The sequence below is a fragment of the Trichosurus vulpecula genome, chromosome 3, assembly GCF_011100635.1.
Source record: "Trichosurus vulpecula isolate mTriVul1 chromosome 3, mTriVul1.pri, whole genome shotgun sequence".
NCBI classification, from domain to species: Eukaryota; Metazoa; Chordata; class Mammalia; order Diprotodontia; family Phalangeridae; genus Trichosurus; species Trichosurus vulpecula.
In genome coordinates, this window is record NC_050575.1 from 378,786,997 (window position 1) to 378,804,351 (window position 17,355).

A 17,355-nucleotide genomic window follows, 5' to 3' on the forward strand; every position below is an offset into this window, starting at 1 on the left:
CAGAGACACACAGTTAATACGTCTCAGAATCTGAGCTAAAGGATTCTTGACTTCAGGTCTAGCATTCTACCTACCCACTATACCAAGTTAGTGCTACAACCCAAACATAACAATAATTGTTGTTGGTCAATTGTGTCCAACTCTCCATGACCCCATTTTGTGTTTTCTTGGGAAAGATATTGGAATGGTTTGCCATTTCCTTCTCCAGTTCATTTTACAGCACAGGGTTAAGTGACTTGTGGCATTCTAGAAATTCTGGCATTCCAGAAATTCATTTTGAAGGGTTAATTAAAGTTGTTTTCAGGGGAATTTGGGAAAGCTTAGGTGAGTCCCTGCCTTTTCTCTGTCTAGGGTCACACAGCTAGTAAGTGTCTGAGGCTGGATTTGAACTCAGGTCTTCCTGATTCCAGGCCTTGCACTCTATCCAGTGTACCACCTCGCTGCCTAGCTTTAAGATTTGCAAAGTACTTTGTAAATTTTTATCTCATTTTATACACTAGGAGGTATATGCTATTATTATTCCCATTTTTAGATGAAAAAATCGAGGAAGACAGAGGTTAAATATCTTGCCCAGGGCCACACAACTAGTAAGTGTCTGAGGCTTGATTTTAATTCAGATCTTCTTGATTCCAAGTCCAGCACTCTATCCACTGAGCCCCATAGCTGCCTCAAACAGCTAGATTGTCTCTTCTGATCCCAAGGCCAGTGTTATTTCTCATAGAGTCCCTTAAGTTTTCTTCTCTCTTTATCCCAGGGCATCCCTTCTGAGCTGATCCATCTCGCCATGGAGGAGTACCTGGGTAACCAGACAGACCCAGTCGCCATTCGAGATGCAACTCTGGATTTATTTGGAGACTTCATCATTGTTTTTCCAGCTATAAAGTTATCACAGAAACACAGGGGTGAGCTGTTCACCTGAATTTATCTTGCTCTAGGTTTATGGCTTCAAATTGCCCCAAACAAGACTCCAAGCAACCAAGAGTCAAAACAGTCAGATCAGAGTGGGAGGTGTCTTCATTCTCAGACTGAGGCCCAAGGAGTTCAGTGACTTCTTTGGAATCATAGAGCAAGCTCATGAAGGTCTAAGGATCTACGGAGGGCTTGATTTCATTTCTGTCAAAGATACTACCATTATTCCAGTCTCCTCAATTTGGAATCTTAAGGTCACCGTTGACTTCATTCTCCCTCACACCATGTGCATCATCAGCTGCCAGATCGTGCTGTTTCTACCTTTATAACATCTCTCTCACCCAAAACCTCTACACACACAACCATCGCCAGAACTCAGGCTTCTTTCACCTGCAACAGCCTCCTAATTCTTCTTCCTGCCTCAAACTTCTCACTCCTTCAATCCATTCTCCACACTCCTGCCAAAGTGATTTTTCTTAAGCATAGATCTGAACTCGTCCCTCCCCTACATCACCAACTCATTGCCTCTAGGGTCAAGTAAAAATTCTTCTGTTAAGCTACAAAAGCCCTTCACAACCTTATTGCAATGTATCTCGCTTTCTTTATTGGAGATTACTCTGCAATCCACTCAAACTAATATTTCTATTCCTATTTCTCTTTATTTCTATTCTTCACACATGATATGTCATTTCCCACCTTTGGGTCTTTGCACTGATTTGCTCTTTCCTATGCCTGAAATGCACTCCCCCCTCACTTTTGTCTCACAGAACCCTCTCTTGCTTCAAAACACAACTCGGATACAACCTTCTCCATGAAGCCTTCCTGATCCCATTGACTGCTAGTGACCCCTCCTCAAAGCACCTTGTAGTTAGTTAACTCCTTTGTATTTATTTATATTTGTTCTGGTTTTTTTCTGGCATGTAGTTACCTATATTCTTGCTGTCTCCTCCTTTCCAATGTGAGTGCCTTTCAAGTACGGATTATTTTCATTCACTGTATCTGTGTCCCCACCTCTGCTATAGCATAGATTGAGTTCGAGTTAGAGGAGTCGGTTCAAACTCTCTTTTTGTCATTTACTCTCGTGTGACCTTGGGACAATTACTTAAACTCTGTGGGTTGTGTTTCCTCATCTGTAAAATGAAAGTGTTAGACTGTGAGCTCTAAAATCCTCTAAAAGGAAGGAATGAAGAAAGGGGGGAGGGAGAGGCAGAGACAGAGAGAAACAGAGAGAAAGACAGACAGACAGACATAGACAGAGATGGAGAGAGAGAGAGAGAGAGAGAGAGAGAGAGAGAGAGAGAGAGAGAGAGAGGGAGGGAGGAAGGAAGGAAGGAAGAGAGAGAGGGAGAGAAAGATGGACAGAGAGATGGAGAGAGAGGGAGGGAGGGAGAGAAAGAAAGAGAGAGAGGGAGAGAAGGAAGGAGGGAAGGAATGAAAGAAGGAAGGAAGAGAGAGAAGGAGAGAGAGAGAGAGAGAGAGAGAGAGAGAGAGAGAGAGAGAGAGTGAGTGAGAGAGAGGAAGGGAGAGAAACAGGTCCCTGGCTCTTGCAATCAGGAGACCTCGTCAAGTTCTAATCTTACAACTTAATGATCGTATAACCTTAAAAGAAACACTGTATTGCTCTCAGCCTCATTTTCCTCATGTGTAAAATGATGATGATAATATTTGCATTCCCTACATCACAAGATTCTTAAGAGGAGAGCACTTCGTAAACAGTAAGTCACTATAGACCCATTTGTGCTATTTTTTAAATCATAATATCATCATGTTCCCCTAAAGCCTTTCTCTAATGCCTTATCTGGCTGTGGAAAGGACCCTGTGTTGTGGCTGCAACAGTGCAGTCCATGCCCAGGCAGGTTTCCAAACCAGGAAGGCTTTGAGTCCACATCCAGTGATAGACTGGCTATTGTTCGGGCATCAGTACTAGGTGCAAAATCACTTATTAGCTGAAGGTTGGCAACCAGATGAGCTTACTAGGTCACAGGTGGGAGGAGGGCATATTTAAACCAATGAAATCATGGATCTTTGAAGAAGTATCATTATACTTGTTATTAATTAATTATTATATGTTATAGTAATAACAGATTGTTCTTAGAGGCATCCAGGTGACATGATGACTACAGCTCTGGGCCTGGGGTTAGAGAGATCTAAGTTCAAACCTGGCCTCTGTGTGACCCTGAGTGAGCAGCCTCTGCTTGTCTCAGTTTCCTCCACGGCAAAATGGGAATAGTGACACCTGCTTCCCAGGGTTGTTGTAAGGACCAAGTGAGATATTTGTCAAACACTTAGCCCAGTGACCAGCAAACAGTAGATGCTTAGTAAATGCTTGTTTCCTTCCTTCTGAGAGCATGCGAATTTCTCTTCAACATGAATATCAGAAATAGCTAGCTCTGTGTTCTTATTGGAGAGACGGGTTTTTCATTTAATATCTTCAAAGGGTGTTTTGTAGTGCTTTAACAATGGGTGTTCAGGGAGAACCAGCACCTCTGGTGTGACGACTTGCTGAGCCTTTTCAGGGATACTCATCCATCTTTGGTGTCCACCTAGCACTCGACTATCACCTGTGGTTCCGCAGGTAGCACAATGGCCACCCAGGTAAAACCAGCTAGGCAGACAGGCTAAAGCAGGTTAAGGGTAACTGAGAGGCTTCAAACCCATTGGTGAGTTAGTGGGGTGTCTACCCCAAGCATGTAAAGACTTCCCCTGGCAGAATGGGGAGATAAGAACAATTAATTCCAGTGGCTATGAAGATGGCTGCAGCAGGCACTGTGAAGCACTTACAGCTTGGTCCGACATTGAAGATGCCAAGGTCATCTGCTGCATCCCGGGCCATTGCCAGTCATCAGGACTTTTGTCCTGCCACTGGACTTCAATGACACTAGAGAAGAGAGTGAGGCTGACAACTTTGCACAGCCCTGCTTTACCTAAATCCAATTCAGGTGCAAATCAAGACATCACCCATGATGTCATTGGTCCCCTTTGCAATCAAGGACATAGCACAGAGGGCAGCACTAACTAACAACATTGAAGCAAAATGGACTTCTCCTGCCCAACACAATTTTTCAGATTCTTAACTCCAGGCTTCTCCTTGGCTCTTTTCCATTAGATTCTGGTGCTCCAGTGTACTTTTATGAATTCCACCATCGGCCAAGTGCTTTCAGTAAGATCAAACCTGCTTATGTAAAATCTGACCATTCAGCTGAGCTCCCATTCATTTTTGGAGGACCATTCATGACAAATGAGCACTCCATGTTGGGTAAGGAAAATATGTCAATCAATCTTTACTGAATATTAACTGCGTGTCTAGAATTGTGAGAAATACAAAGATATGGTTTTCGTCTTTAAAGAACTTAGTATCTTTTGTGGGCAGTTAAGACCTGTGTGTGTACAAGTATGTGTGTATGTGTATGTATGTGTGTGTGTGTTGGAGAATGCACAGTCTCAGGGCAGATTAAATTGATAATTAAACGTTGGATTTTTTTCTTTATTTATTATTATTATTCTACCAGAACACATAGAGAAAAGAAACAAAAACATATCATAAACTTAAATATTGAAACTTAAATATAAAGTAAGAAAGGAAAAAAGCATGTCATCTGCATAGCAGAACATAGGAGAGGATTCAAAATATGTAACAATAAATTTTCATTTCAAGAAAGCCTGCATGATAAATAATATGCCTTGTGTTGAGAATTGTCCATCTTTTCTTTGCTTCCTTGTGCTTTCTTTTGTTCTCTGCTGTGCATTTTTACACTTTGTTCTTTTTCTCCCTCCCCCCTACCCCCAGAAGGCTACAATATAATTTAGATATGTTTCTCAATGTATACATACACATACAGATATATACATATACATATATATGCATATATAGACATATACTTTCCCAAACATAGTCTAGTCCTGATCTTTGTTTTTATGTTTGTACATATCTTTTGTTTCCTGTCCCTCCTGCCTCCTCTACTTTACTTCTATTTGCTACATCGCCCTCCTTTTACTTGCCTAGCCCCCTCCTCCACCAACTACCCTGCCCTCCTATTACTTGCTTTCCCCCCTCTAAGGATCCCTTCTCTATCCTCCCATTCCCATTAATCTAAACTCCCTTTACCTACCCCTCTCCCCAAACTCCCAGAAGGCTATAATATAATTTAAATGTGTTTCATGATATATACATACACATACAGACATATGCATACACTTATACATATATACATGAGTATACAGACATATACTTCCCCAAACAACTCCACTCCTGATCCTTGTTTTTATGTTCATACATATCTTTTGTTTCCTATCCCTCCTGCCTCCTTTACTTTACTTCTACCTACTATGTCACCCTCCTATTACTTGCCTACCCCCCTCCTCCACCAACCACACTGCCCTCCTATGACTTGCCTTCCCCCCTCTAAGGATCCCTCCCCTATCCTCCCATTCCCATTAATCTAAACACCCTTTACCTATTCCCTCATTCTCCCCTCTAAAAATCCCTTCCTTATCCTAATCCCTCCCTTGTCCTCTCCCCCCTGACCATACCCCTACCATTTTATTTCTTCTAAATTTAGAAAACTTTTATACTCTTCTAAATATATATGTATTGTTCCCTCTTAAACCCATTCCCGATGAAAGTAGGTTACCAGAACAACCAGCCTTCCTCCCCCATCTAAATCCTCTGTATCCTTTTTTCTTCTTCTTGCACCTCTTTTGTATAAAATAGTTACTTTTAGCTGTTTCTAAATGGTTTTACTTTTTAAATTCATATCATAGTCAGGTTTATTCCCCTCTTTCTTACGAGCTCAACAATTATTAATAAGAATCTTAGACATACATTTTACATTTTATGTTATATGAAAGGTAAACAGTCTGTCCTTATGAATTCCTCATAGTCAGTCTTTCATATGTACCGCATGTTTCTCTTGGTTCTTGTCTATCAAATCTTCTATTAAGTTGGGGATTTTTTTAACAAAGTCTTGAAAGTCTGTCAAATGTCCATTTTTTTCATTCAAGATAATACTTAAATTTGAAGGGTATGGTATTTTCTGCCAGAGTCTCAGGTCTTTTGCTCTTTATATTGTGTTCCAAGACCTGCCATCCTTTAATGTCTCTGCTGCTTGGTCTTATGTAATTCTAATTGTAGCATCATCATATATAAATTGTTTTAATCTTGATGTTTTTAATATATTATCCTTGAGCTGGGGGTTTCAGAATTTGACTATGATATTTCTATGAGTTTTCCTCATAGGATCTCTTTTAAGTGGTGTTTGATGGATTTTCTCTATTTCTACTTCCCTGCATTGTTCTAATGCTTCAGGACAATTTTCTTTAATTATTTCTTGTATTATTTTATCAAGATTTTTATAGTTTCTTTTCTCGATCTAGTCTCCACATCTGTTGTTTTCCTTACAAGATGTTTCACTTTCTCTTCTATTTTTTCATTATTCATGTTTTGTTTAATGAATTCTTGGTCTCTTATAATTTCACTGGCTTCACTTTGCCCAGATCTAATTTTCAAGGTGTCATTTTCTTCCTTGAGATTCTGGTTCTCCTTCTCTAATTGGTTGACTTTCCTTTCATAATCTTCTTGTTTTTCTTGGATTTTTTTTAGCTTTTCCTCCATCTCTGTCATTTGATTTTTAAAGTCTTTTTTAAGATCTTCTATAAATTCTTTTGGGGCAAGTGACCATTAGACGTTGCTTTTGGGGGGTTTCTTTACTTCAATATGCTCCTCTGAAGATGAACCCTGGTCATCTCTATTCCCACAATAGGTTTCTATGGTTAGATTCTTTCTCCTTTGCCTGTGCATTTTTTGTAGTAATAACTTGATTTTATGTAATCACCTCTAGCTCTGGGGTATGGGAAATGGTGCCTCTTGCCCCAGCTTTTCAGTTCTCCCTTCTAGCCTGGAACCAAAGTCAAACCTCCAACCTCCTGTAATTGCCCACAGCCAGGGACTTTCTGCCCCACTGCTTCTGCATTCACCGGGCTTGTGCTGGCTCCTTCTCACCCCCACCTCTCTTCGCAGCACAGAAGAGAGCTGGCGTTCCTCATCAGCAGAGGTTCCCTCAATCTTCCTGGGCTCAAACACACAACTCCCCTCACTATCTCAGGGTGAAAAGTCCCAGTGGCTGGAACTGAGGCAGCCTCTCAGGCCAACTAACCCCAAGACTTTCTGCTAATTGTTTAAGCAGCTTGTTGTTAAAATGGAACCAAGCCTGGAGGTGTTTACTCCTTGCCAGGACCAAACCTGGGAAGATCCTAGTTATGCCCCTGTTCTTCTGTGTCACCACCCACACTTTGTTCACCTTAGGTGCTATTTTAAATCTTTTGTGGGGGAAAATCTTGAGAGCTTGGAATTTTCTGACCTAATCCACCATCTTCCCAGAATCCTCTTTGAAATGCTGGATTTTATAATTAAAATATTCATGTAGCAATTCAATAACCAGGAGAAAGAAGTGGAAGAAGACTTCAATTATTGTGAAATTCAGTGAACACGCATGGAACATTAGCCACAATATCTCAAAGATATTGGAGTCCCACTTCACTACAGCTGTTCTTGAAGACTTAGAGATCTCTATAGAAAAGCAATAATACTAAAAAGCAGTTGCCATGTGTGGTAGCACATGCCTGTAATCCCTGCTTCCAGAAAAGTTGAGGTTGGTGGACAGCATGAGCTTGGGAGTTCTGATCTGCATTGGGTTAAGCCAATTGGGTGTCCACAGTTAAGTTCAGTACCAATACAGTGAACTCTCCTAGGCAAGGAGGCCACCAGATGGCCTAAGGAGGAGCAAACAAGCCCAAGATGTAAAGGAGTAGGTCAACACTCCCATGTGGATCAGTAGTAGGACTGGGTACATTAATGGCCACTGTACTTCTAGTATGAACAAAATTGAGAGCCCCAGTCTCAAAAAAAAGCAATAGGTTACCTATTAACATTAGCCTCTTGGGGGGCTCAAGAATGGATTTGGGGAGAAAAGAGGACAGAATACATCAGGATCACAGGATCCCAAGAAGGGGTCTTATCTCCAGAGGGGTCAGAATCAAAAAAGTCCAAACCGTGAGTAAGATGAGATTGAAGACTCAGCAAGGGTTAAAAAAAAAAAGGGACAGGTAATCACTTGGAGATTGTTTCCAGACCTGATACCCAATTTATACCAGGCTCCCATTGCTCTTCCCCAGCTCAGCACATGTATGCTGGATTAGTCACATATAAAACAATCAGAAATGTGGAAGAAAGCCAGGTGTTTTATACAGAGAGTTGAGGTCTCCTGATTGGTTCTACTGCCACATGCAGGTCAGCATCAATTAGTAAGGCAGCTAGAAATTTCCAGCAAGGAAGATTCCAGATATGGGTGGTGGGGAGAGAAGGAAGTCTAAATAATGGGCAGAATGGTGGCACCTTGTAGGAAGAGGAACCACAATGTCAAGAGAGTTATCTTTTCAAAAATACCCTTTACTGCAGGCTCTTCTTGATGTTTGTCCTAAGTTTCAAATAGCTGGTTCTTTTAAAAAGGAACAATTCTACCTTATCTTTCTTTTCTTTTAACCCTTCAAGTGGCATCATGTAACTCTGGGACTTCTTCTGAGGGGTGGGGAAGGGGTGGTCCTTCTCCACCCTGGAATCATGGCAATTTCTCTTGTGTGGCAATAAGAAATGGGACTCAGCTAGGCAATCCTGAACCTTTGCCTCTTCTGTCATGTGCTTCTTTGCCTGACCTTTGCCTATCCTGAGATAGAAGTTCCATGTTTGGAGGTCACCTTGTGAGTTGAAGAGGTTTAGAAATCATAGGTCTTCAGTTAGTCTACGAGGTCTTATGTTTAGATCTAATAACTGTGACCAGCTTCTAAGTCCAAGGGTCTGCTTTCTCTACATCTACTACTCCGGATTATATCTACTACTTCTGGACACACGAACATGGTGACTGGATTTAGTTGTAGGGAAATCCTGACCGCCTAGAAGAAGGGTCAAATTCTTTTTTCACATTCTGACTCATTCCACTGCTCCCTAAGGGAGATTTACTTAAAGCTTAGGTTTGGCTCATATCCAAGGTCTCCCCAAAAAGCAGAGTAGACTGGTACTCCCTATACAATATAAATAATGTATGGGGCAGGTAATTATTTCCTACATACAAAAGAAGAGCTTAATAGAAAGAGCTTTCACAAATATACATTAAGAGAAAGATTCAAAACAGGTTACCTATGCACATATGATATATTATATATGTATATATATATGTATTCTTATATTCTCCTGAAAGGTTTCTACTTAAAGCATTGAGGCATAATGTAATTTGCAGGACTACTGAATAGACATTATTGCATTTCACCTCAACTCTGTCCTGTCCACACAATCCCTTCCAGGTTCAGGTCTTCTGACAAGCCAGGCCAGGTCTTGGGGTTATTCCCCTTGTCAGTGGTACTCTTCTTTGATGGACAGCCTCCACGGGAAATGTAGGGAACACCTTTTCTGCCAAGTGAGGATCTAGTGTCTCCAGACCTCTCAGGCTCACAAGGTGGCCTCCCACCCTGGAAATGTCCTTCTCAGGATCACTGTTTGGTAACCTGTCATCAGGCAAAGAGACAGAAAGCAGAAGAAGCATCCTGAGGTCCAAGTTCAAGATCACCTAGATGAGACCCAGTTCTAACTGCCATGTGGGAATAAAGACAATACTTACAGCATGTTAGAAGAGCCACCCTCATGGGAAGTCCTAGAGTTACATGATGTACCTGGTAGGTCAAAGGAAGAGAGACAGAGGAAGAATCAATACTTTTTGAAGGGTCTACTGAGCCATTGGCTCTTCCTGCTTTATGGCCAATAAGAGAATTGCCTCATCATTCTAAAAGCACCCAAATGCTGAGCTAGTGTTATGAGTTAAATTTAGCAAAAAGGTAAACAAAGGCATGCTTCAAGCATGGTAATGGTATATTAGCAGGGGCACAACCAATCAATAAAGTAGACTGATAATTGCCTCCATTAGCCAAAAAACAAAGAATTAGAGATGCAACTCCTTTTTTATAAGCATAGAACAAAGAATAGCACAGATTAGGTGAGGATATCATACCATTGGTTATAACATTGGGAGCATCATGTGGGTGAGGGATCATAACTGGCTACATTAAGGAAAGCAGGCATACATGTGCATGTGGGATCAGGGCCACCCGTCTCTGTCTCTAGGGAATGCTTTGTGAATTTATGAGAAGCTGCATCCCTAGCCAAGCGATAGTAGATTAAGAGTAGCAGACTCATGAGTGCCTGGGAAAAGGACAAGACCAGCTTTAACTGGCAAGGTCAGGGGTGCTAAGATGAGACAAGGTCAGCTAGTTAGTTCCTCAAGGATAATACACAAATGGCACGGAGTTTCTTAAAAACTGAAGCTATGTGGGATAACAAGCTTTCCTTGGCACAAAGTGGTTTGCAGGTGATGCTGAGACAGCAATTTCCATGGAATTGGAATGTTTTGTGAGATAACTGAACTTCTAAACTTTAGCTCAGAGTTTTTCTTTAATTAAAAGTGATCAAGAGGAAAACAACTTTTGTCCTCTGACACTTCAGAGAAAAAGATTGAACTTTTGAACTCATGAGCTTCTTCACATAGAGATAGAAAAGAGGCTGAAATTTGTTAAGTGGGGCTACAGAAAAAAACACTTACAGAGTAAAATCAAATATAAGATACAGTATTACTGTCTGATTTTTACACTAATATACATGCTTAGCCAGAAGCCTGCAGAGCAACTGTCCATATACTCTGTTAGAAAATGTTATGATTCTAAAACTATTTCCTATCCTACATGTCTGGGTATCAGAGCTTTCATGGAAAATTATTATTAATTATTATTAAGTATAATGATTATAATGAACAACAAATCTTTCGGTCAGGTTCAGGTGTTTCTGAGATGTGCAGTGTGACCTGAAAGTGAAGTTCTGATAGTTTTTGTTGAATTAAACTTTTCATGATGCCAGTTGGGTTTGACTACATGAGAAATGATTATGTTTCCAGCTTTTCCAGACTCCACTGAGGAAGAGAAACAGCTAAGCAAAATGTTGATGAGATACTGGGCCAATTTCATTCGGAAGGGGTAAGTAAGATGGAAACAATCACCCTATACAAAGGAGGAACCTTTTGATTCTACCATGTGCCCTGGGGAAGGTCTTAGGATATTTGGATCCATGACCAAGGTAGTGGCCACAGAATAAGGCAGAATCATCATCTCAGAGACTCACATTCTCCCCTTATCCTTGCTCCAAAGTACCAGACCAATGTCACTGTTACCTCAGAGATGATCTTTGTTCTAAGTAGTGGAGAAGAGGACTTCATCTCCAAAGCCTACTAGAGTTTGAGCTTTCAATCTCAGCTGTGGAGAAATGTAAATCCTAACCTTTGCTACCTAGCCTCCTAAAAAGGGCTCCTGTGGTTCTTGGGTTTTTTTTTTCTTTTTGCAACTATGTTCCTTTAGTACCCTCAAATATCAAGGTTCTATTACCTCTAACTGAAAGGTCCTATGATCCACAAATATACCACAGGGAACTGAGAAGAGTTCAGAAGGTATTGACAAGATTGTCTCTTACCTTATGGCACTGTATCTTTTCTACCTTGCTTTGCTATGCTATGCCTTAAGACTTCTGACAGCTTATAGAACTAACCTACCATCTTGTAAAAAGCATGAGATTTTTCCCGTGGACACATAAAGCACAAGGGAATCCACATACAGATCCCCAAGGGAATCTATCTGGGTAACTAAAGACCTCAGACTGTACCAGTAAGGCAAGATTCATGACCTCAAAGATGACCATGAACATAGCTGTATAGTTCAGAATCACAAAGTATAAGAGATTCTCTAGGTAGAAGGCAGGGGAAGTATAACATTTATTTAGACACCAGAGGATCAAATCCCAAAACCAATAACCCCAATTTGACACAGCAGTAACCATATTCCAAAACCAGTAAGTCCACCTCAATGTAACAACAAGGAAATTATAACACAGTATTACAGCAAAGAACCAAGCCACCCTGTAACCTTCCCCCCTGCTGGGACCTTCCCCTTAACACTCATGAATCCTAATTGTCTGCTTGCCTACATTCTCTCCCCCTCAGTTCTCTGGTCTCCACAGCTCTCTGGTTTCCATTCTCCTCTCTGTACGCTCTCTGAGTTCTGTAGCTCACTAGTCTACAGATTCTCAGCTCTGTTATCTTAGAGTTCTTTCTTCTTTTCCTTGGGCTGAATTCTGACCTTAATGGCTACCTTCTGGGTATACACACACTTCTTAGGGCCTGAGGGCCTCATGCCCAATCACTGAAAGGTTGTAGGCCTGGGGCTTAGCATTTAGTAAGTAAAGGGTGTAGGCCTGCCTCTAATCAAGCTTCCCTTAACTAGCCCCACCTGAGGTCTATTGAATGAGTGGGAAAGATCTTTAATCACTGATTGGCATCACACAGACCTACACTGCCTTGCTACAAAGAGATCTCCTCTGGCTCTCTTGCTCTCCTTTCTGCCAACAATTGGCTCCAAAGTTCAAAGGCAAATGTAGAAAGATCATCCCAAGAACTTTTCTTGGTTCCCTTTTGATAGGATTACTACAGAGGAAGAGAGAGACTGGTTCCTATGTCATAGTGTAATAGCAATTTAGATTTGAGGATCTTTCCCACCCATTAATAGGCCATGTGACCTGCTTACATCATGGAAACCCTAGGTCCCAGGTCGTGGGAGGCACTTACTGAGAAGAAAAGGAAGTTGGGTCACAGGAAATGCTGAGAGAAAGCCATTATGGGTGTTAATGGCCATCATGATAGTTAGAGCTGAGGTAAAGAAAGTCAACCTGTGATAGCTGTACTGTGAGTTTGTTTTTGGGAAGACCCCAGCAGGGACTCAGAGAGGTTTTGGGATGGCAAGGCTCCATGCTGTGATATTGCATTTTAAGTTCCTTGCTGTTAGGATAAAGTGGGCTTACTGCCTGGTTATGGGATCTGATTATCTGGTGCCTAAGTAAATGTTTTACTTCTTCTACCTTCTATATGGAGAGTCTTTCATACTTTGTGATACAGAACTACATAGGCATATTCACAATTATCGTCAATGTTGTTTTAATTGCCTTGCTGTTACACATAGTTGTTGACAGCATTGATTACCTTACTGTCCCAGTTATTAATTATCCAACCTTCTTGGTTCAGGTAACACCTGGGCTTTCAAAACAGCTCACTACTCATTAAAGGAAAGGACATAAAGGCAACTAGGTGACTTAGTCAATAGAGTGCTAGATCTGGAGTCAGGAAGACCTGAGTTCAAATACAATCTCAGATAATCACTAGCTATATGACCCTAAGCAAGTCATTTAACCTCTGTCTGCCTCAGTTTCTTCAACTATAAAACAAGGATAATAAATAATAGTAATTACCTTCCAGGGCCATTGCGAGAATGAAATATCTGTAAAGCATTTAGGAGAGTTCCTTGCACATAGTAGGCACTTAATAAATGCTTGTTCTCTTCCCCAATTCCCAAACAACGTCACAGACAATCACAAAATGCACATTTTATAGACCTCCTAACAAGGAAAACTTCCCTTACAGAGGAAGCTAGGTGATATAGAGGATAAAATGCTGGCTTTAAAGTCAGGAAGATATGAGTTCACACATTTAATAGCTATGTGAATCTGGACGAGTTTTTTATCTTTCATTTTTCACTTTTTTACTCAATATGCACAGCATATATAAAGATTCCTTTCATAGAAAGGACAAGCAACACTTTCCCCTTTGTGAAGACAGCACAGCAGTATAAGCCATCCAAGATGCTGTGTATTAAATGTTTGCTCTGCCCACCCCACCCCCACGCACACACATACACACAAAAAGCTTTCATATGAACATCATGAACTGGCTATAATCAAGATACAAATCATCACTAATAAAGATAATAATGTCAGATAGGTAACCTTTGTCAACCTCAGTGTCTGTATCTGTAAAAAGGAGATAATAACACCTACCTCACAGAATTGCTTCAAGGATCAAATGAGATAACATATACAAATTACTTGGTAAATTTTAAAGTGCTTTATTTTGCTGTTGTTGTTCAGTTGTTTAGTCATGTCTGACCCTTCCTGATCCCATTAGGGATTTTTGTGGCAAAGATACTGGAGTGGTTTGCCATTTCCTTCTCCAGTTGATCCATATTTGTCTTAAGTGACTTGTCCAGAATCATACAGCTAGGAAATGTCTGGGGCTGAATTTGAATTCAGGTGTTTCTGACTCCAGGCTCAGCACTGGAGAGCCATGAGCTGTTTCCAAAGTGCATTATAAATACTAGCTGTTATTATATGTGGAATTATATAGGAAGTAGTGATAGCGAGTTCCCCCATAGCAGAAATCAAGCAGAAAGTGGAGGACCACAGGTCAAGTATGTTATATTACTTTCTTCAAGTATAGACTGGACCAAATGGTCACTGAGGTTACCCTTTCAACTCTGAAATTCTGTAATTCTGTGATCAGTTCTTACCCAAAAGACAGGCTTAAGTATGGCTCTTCAAGCCCATACCTGAATGAGGAGGAAGAGAAAGGAAATGGAAATGGAAGAAAAGAAATATTTATTAATCACATATCATGTGCCAGGCTCTGTGCTAAGCACTTTATAAATATGATCTTATTTGATTCTCACAACAACCCTGGGAGGCAAGCACTATTGTGATCCTCATTTTACAGTAGAGATAACTCAGGCAGGCAGAGGTTAAATGAGTTGCCCAGGGTCACACAGCTAGTAAGTGTCTGAGGCAAGATTCGAACTCCTGACTCCAAGCCCACTGGAGGCTACTGCACTACCTAGCTGCCCCTTTTAGAATAGTTCTTAGAATAGTCAGTGCTCAACATATAATTAATTACACTACACTTTGAGTGGAACAAATTGGCATTTCTAGACATTTAGCTCCTATCCCCACCACCTCCCACATAATTCCATCATGCTTCTGTTGGTATTCCCTTGTTGTTAATTCCGTACAAACCAACCTTGCTGCTGTGCTTAGCTCCTGGCAGGAACTTTGACCCTGTTTATTGCACATCCCCCTCACTCTGCTTTTTTCTTCCCCTACCCCACCATGGCCTCAAGTGACCACGAAAAGTTTAATGATTAAGCCTAGCTATCCTTAGCTGAACCTCCACAGTGCCAGTATCCCTTTTACCTTAAATCACACTGTTCCCAGACACTCCCCACAAAAAATTCCCCATGATGGAGAATAAGCTGAGCTAGATGATTCAGACAAGCTAGATGAGGCAGCATCAGACCTGGCACACTTCATTACAGTTCATACTGCTATGGAGTAGGGGGTAGAAGAGTCCAGGTCACACTCCTAACTATCCCTAGACCCCTGCCTCCTCACTTCAGGTTCCAGGTCCCACAATCCTACAGGACTCCCAGACTTCACACACTGTCTCACTGTCCTACATACAGTTACTAAAACCATTCCATGCTGGAATCTCTCCCCAACACACTGCTCTCCCTTTCCATCTTCCCCCAATACACACCAGAACAACTCTCCCACAACCACTGGCTGTCTTTGCTCAGTCCCTCTATCCCTGCTCCCAGACCCATCTTTCAATGGCCAAGTCAACCAACACTAGCCCCACGTATGCTTCCTGATGCACAGTAACCGGGGGATCTTACCTTCTTATATGTGATCCCTTTTGGCAGTCTGGTGAAGTCTGTGGCCCCCTACTTAAATTGTGTTTTCAAATGCATAAAATAAAATACATTGGATTTAAAAGGAAAACAATTGTATTAGGTGATTCAGTGGATAGAGCTGGGCCTGAAATTAGGAAGACTTGGGTTCAAATTTGACCTCAGACACTTGCTAGCTGTGGAACCCTGGGCAAGTCTCTTAAACTCTGTTTACCTCAATTTCCTCAACTGTAAAATGGGGATAATACTAGCACCTACCTCCCAGGATTGTTGTGAGGATCATATGAGATAATATTTGTAAAAAGCTTGACACACTGCTGGTTACATAGTAGACGATATAGAAATAATAGCTATCATTGTTATTAACAACAATAATAAAATATGATTATTACAATATAAAAACAAAACCAAGTTCATAGACCCCAGGTTGAGAACCTTTGCCATCAACAGAGCTTATCTTGTCCAATGACCTTGTTTTTACAAATGAGGAAAAAAGACCTTTCCAAAGTCACACGAGTAGAAACATCTATACTACTAACCCTTCCCATCAAGCATTTGCTTCCAGGGTTGTAGCTTCCAGAGCGAGCTTGGTACCACATGAGTAAAAGTCCTCCACTATGGTCCAATGGTCCAATCTAATTCTCCAGAGAGACAATTGTGTTATCATGCACCTCTGTCATGTTATCTTAATACATTATGCTCAGAAAGACAATATAGTTGGGGAGTAGGAGTCCTTTCTCACCAAAGGGTCAAGTATCTCCCATTATAGGCTTAGAACCCACAACACATGTAAAACATGTTGTCACTACATATATGTTATCACATGCATTTGCTTCCAGATAATATGAAGTGTCATTACATGGGGTCCTAGATTAGATTAGATTAAGCCTTTATTACATGCTTCCTACATGCCAGGAACCATACTTAGCACTGGGAATACAAAAACAAGAAAACAAGAAGTTTCCTACGCTCAAGAAGTTTATGTTCTGATGGGGCAAGATAACACCTAGAGGGGAAGTAGAAAGAGGTAGGGATAGATGGTAATCCTCGCAATCTAGTCCCTAGTCTAGACTCAAGAAAGAATCATTCTCAAGGAGGCAAGGCAACTGATGTGGAGTTGGAATGGACCAGAGAGTGAGCCATCAGGGAAATATAACCTGTATCTGTGGCAGCTTGTGAAGAACATGGTACATTTTTCTCCATTCTCCAGCCCACTTATTCCTTTTCCCCTAATTTCAAGGGACCCCAATGGAGAAGGACTGCCCAACTGGCCTCTCTATGACCAATCAGAGACATACCTAGAGCTCAACTTGACTCCAAAAGTCAGAAGGAAACTCAAAGAGGACAAAATGGAGTTTTGGGGAAAGTTAATTCGTGAAAAAGCCAAGCCATATAATGAAGGAAAGAAAGTGCACACAGAGTTGTGATTTTCCCAGCACTGAACTAACTTAACACATCAAGACTAAAGCATTTAAAGATATCATTTTAAGATCTTAGTAAACTTTGTGTGTGTATTTACAACAACAAACAACCAAAATAAATAAAAATTTATAACCAAAATACAATAGTAATAAAGATGATAATGTCAATAAATACCTGTCTACTCTATTTTAAGTGCCTTGAAGGAAGAGACATGTCTTATTTGTCTTTATAAAAGCCTACTAGCACCCTTCTATTGCATAGAACTTAATAAGTATTCAGTGTTTATATAGAGTTTCATGTTTACAAAGTACTCTACTGGCATTATTTATTTAATCAGCACAACAACCTTAAGAGCTAAGTAGTATTTGCATCATT

General features: G+C 40.8%; 1 protein-coding gene across 6 annotated transcripts in view; it reads left to right on the forward strand.

The window, feature by feature from the left end:
- Window positions 1–17,153, forward strand: part of LOC118840824 (carboxylesterase 3-like) — a 47,813-nt gene extending 30,660 nt beyond the window's left edge. For all 6 annotated transcript variants that reach the window (XM_036748177.1, XM_036748178.1, XM_036748181.1 and 3 more), the window contains exons 11-14: window positions 755–902; window positions 4,016–4,165; window positions 10,899–10,977; window positions 16,799–17,153. In XM_036748177.1, coding sequence (XP_036604072.1) covers window positions 755–902; window positions 4,016–4,165; window positions 10,899–10,977; window positions 16,799–16,985 — 564 coding nt within the window. In that variant the 3' untranslated portion in view covers window positions 16,986–17,153. The remainder of the gene's footprint in view (window positions 1–754; window positions 903–4,015; window positions 4,166–10,898; window positions 10,978–16,798) is intronic.
- The last annotated feature ends 202 nt before the right edge of the window (window positions 17,154–17,355 follow it).